The sequence below is a fragment of the Pyrgilauda ruficollis genome, unplaced genomic scaffold (assembly GCF_017590135.1).
Source record: "Pyrgilauda ruficollis isolate IOZ18807 unplaced genomic scaffold, ASM1759013v1 scaffold79, whole genome shotgun sequence".
In the NCBI taxonomy this organism is placed as follows: domain Eukaryota; kingdom Metazoa; phylum Chordata; class Aves; order Passeriformes; family Passeridae; genus Pyrgilauda; species Pyrgilauda ruficollis.
The window spans coordinates 2,268,174-2,271,811 of NW_024529821.1; the positions used below are offsets into that span (position 1 = coordinate 2,268,174).

A 3,638-nucleotide genomic window follows, 5' to 3' on the forward strand; every position below is an offset into this window, starting at 1 on the left:
AGTGAGGGAAACAATGTCAGGTTTTAGCTCAAAGCACATTTTGACAACACTCTACCTGTGAATGCTATGTACAATCAATAAAATCCTGTATTGGAGAAAAACCAAAAATAATACCAACAAAAAAACTAACCAACAACCGACCAAAAAAAAACCCACAAAAAAAAACCAACACCAAAAAAAGCCACACAAAAGAAGAAGAAGAAAAAAAAAAAAACGCAAACAAAGAAAGGTCTATAGACCCAGATTTCTTTCCGTGTTACCAGAACCTGGTTTTAAAGGGTGACTCAGAGGTGTGAGTGCCACAGATTTACATCCTTAAATGAGCTGTGTGACTCTCTGTGTACACAGAGCCTGCATGCGGACAGGCATGGGGAGTCCCGTGCTGTCATGGAAATCTGTGATGGAACAAAAAGCAGCAGCACTTGGTGCTTTCTGACATTCTGACCAGCAGCTGCTTTGCATGCAGCTCACCCTGCTGCCTTAAAAGAAAACACAAGACTGCAGAATTCTACAAGCTGAGAAGGAGAAAAAGTCAACAACCAGAGCACGAGACAGCCCAAAGGTAAGATGACAAATAACAAAACCTTGCCTTAAAAGCTTGTCACAAGAGCCAAAAACGAATTATATTTTACATAACTTGCATTGCTGACAGCATAGCTAACTTTTTTAATGACTGAACAAAACTTCCCTTTGCAGTTATGCTTTATATAATATTTTTTCCATTTATTTTTTAATAAATCTGCACAACATATCCTAGTCTGAAACATCTTTTAATCATAGTGAGAATTTTCTTAGTTAAACACCTTGGTGAGAAGCTGAAATTCTATTTCTCTAGACCCAGAATTTCTTAGACACACTATCAAACAAATTAAAAACAAGAGTGAAGAAAGACAAAAGTAGTAATGAAATCTCCTACAGGGGCATTGAAGTAAAGAACTTTGTCAGTGTTTATTATTTTTCAGAAATTCCTTAATTAACTTCCTTCCTTTGGCTCTCAGTAATGGGCTCCCTCCCAGTATCAGACTCACAGTGCTTCATGCTGCTTTTCTTACTTCTGTCTAAGCCAGTAACTTACAGAGTCTCACCTACCTGCTATTACTGTGTCTTTAAGGAGTAAAGAACTAAATTTCGTTTTTTGCTGATCTTAATCTCACTCAAAGAGATCTTAATCTCTCAAACCACAGCGAGGGAGAGTTTACCTGTGAAATACTCAGAGGGGTGACTTGATCTGCAGGACAGAAACTTTGACTGCTCAGTCGACAAAGAGCAGTCTAAAATGCAGACAAATCTAAAATGGAACAGCATCAAAATCAAAAACTCATGTAGGAAAGACACTGCTTTGAAGTAAAAACTAGAGAACAGCAGGAGAAATTAATTTCTGGGTGCTGACAGAAAGATCTCTGACAGACTTTATTTACAGGTTCCATTTGCTGTCATGGAACTGGCTGGAGGAAAGGATCTGGTATTGCTGGCCATTTGCATTTTTAAGTGACTACAGCACTGCAGAAACCAATGAGCACCTTCCTAGTCCTTATCAGGAGAGTCTGAGGGCAGGATCAAGCCAGAACCCTTCCTCTAAAGAAGATAATTACTTTGTGACCCCAGCTCAGCTCAAAGGGTGCCTGCCTGACTCCTTCAGTCCCCTCTTTGCAGAGGCGAATCCAGCTAGCTGCATGTGTCCTGTAACCCTTGACTCTGCTGTGGTAAGTCTGACTGATTTAGACAAAATCGCATCCTTCTACCAAAGACTTTACCTCTGCAAGAAATAGCCCGTTGGAAGCTTCCTGCCTGCAGCTTTAGACAGCTTTTAGAAGGGCCAGAGGTACTCACAGTCCCTCTTTGCCCTGGGTGGTGGGAGAGGGTACACGATGGCAGTGATGGCATGGGATCTTCCCATTAATAAATGTGGGGGACCCTTCTGTTCTTGGGTCTCCGAGATCTCATGAGATAGCTTGATGCTGGAAACAGGATCCCCATAATTGTTTCCACCCTCGTGATCCAAGAACCCCTAAAATCAGGGTCTGCTACCTTGGTTCTGCAGGGAGATTGAATCTCTCCAAGGGGATGCTGCAGTCATACTCTGCCCACCCGGAATTATAGGACAGCACAGTCTGGGGTTACAGCTAACAGTGCAAGGGAGGGTGGACACCAGAAAGCCCCATCCCCCCTTGAGGTACAACCTTGCCCCAAAATCATTGGCACTGAGCAGCTCCATGCTACCAGGATCTACAATTCAGCACACAGCTGTCCAAGAGGGCAAAAAAGTATTTCCAAAGCTATGGACACATAGAGACCTCGTTAGCCTTTGTTCTGTGTCTTCTACATGATCTTCATCCCTCCTTGTGGTGATTTTCTTCTCTTCCAGCATGCCTGGAGATATGAATGACACCCATGGCAAGGGCAATATCAGTGCTGCTGTGGAACTGTTCCAGCTCATCGTATACACCCCCACTTTTATCCTGGGATTGCTGTTCAACATAATGGCTCTGTCATTCCTGTTTTTTAAGGTTAAAAAGCTGTCAGAATCTACAGTCTACATGATAGCCCTTATATTCCTGGATACTTTGCTGTTGTTTACTCTTCCTTTTAAAATAATTTCCTACCACCTTCAGGACAACTGGAACTTGGGGTCTGTGTTTTGCTCCACCTTGGAGAGTCTTTACTTTGTGAACATGTACGGCAGCATCCTCATCTCCCTGTGCATCTGTGTGGACCGCTACATTGCTATCCGGTACCCCTTCACGGCCCTCACCCTCAGGTCAATCAAGAAAGCTGCCATGGTCTGTGCTCTCATCTGCCTGGGCACCTCTGTGGGGACACTCTCTACTTTCCAACTGCATGGAAAGAGCCACAACATCTCGTCCTGCTTCCATAACTTCTCCAAGAGCACGTGGGAGAACGCAGGCCTGTTAGGCACCCTGGAGATCATCTTCTTCGGCAGCATGGCAGCCATGACTTTCTGCACTGCCCAAACTGTCCGGTGCCTGAGAAGGCACAGAAACCCAGACAACCCCCAAACACACAGCACCAGAGCAGAGAGGATCGTGGTGACAAACCTGCTTGCCTTCCTGGTGTGTTTCACACCTTACCACGTGGCGTACTTCATGTACTTTTTGGTGAAGAACAACATCATCCACATCAGTTTTCAACAAGTGCTACGAGACACTGTTCAGGTCACCCTTTGCTGGGCAAACCTGAACTGCTGTCTTGATGGGGTGTGCTATTATTTTGTTTTAAAGGAGTCCTTGGAAGACCCATTGCAAAACAGCGAAAAAAGAGCCACGCAAAAGCCTTGATTTATGTACTGCATGTTCATTACTTGGGATGATGTGTGGAGAGGTTTTTGTGGAAAGTACAGGGTTCTGAACTTGTCTAAGCAGTTTGCTTTAAATAGTCACAGCTGAAAATATTTCCTAAAAACCAGAACTAAGTCAATTTCCAGGAGACTCTTCCTAACTTTTTTTATTTCTTTCCATAATATTTCCTGTTATTATTTATGTGTAAAAAGATATTTAATTATTCATATGAATAGCGATGCGTATTTCTTTGGATGTGATTCTTCTTTACTTTGAAAAGAAAAAAATGTTCACTTGTATGTGGTAGCGTATTTCAGCTTCCCTGTCCACACTGTACCTGTA

At 43.0% G+C, this 3,638-nt stretch overlaps 1 protein-coding gene across 1 annotated transcript; it reads left to right on the top strand.

The window, feature by feature from the left end:
- The first annotated feature begins 2,366 nt into the window (after window positions 1-2,366).
- Window positions 2,367-3,296, top strand: LOC121363977 (G-protein coupled receptor 55-like). Its single transcript, XM_041486784.1, has one exon. It carries the CDS (start codon window positions 2,367-2,369, stop codon window positions 3,294-3,296), a length of 930 nt encoding a protein of 309 aa, XP_041342718.1.
- Window positions 3,297-3,638: the final 342 nt, after the last annotated feature.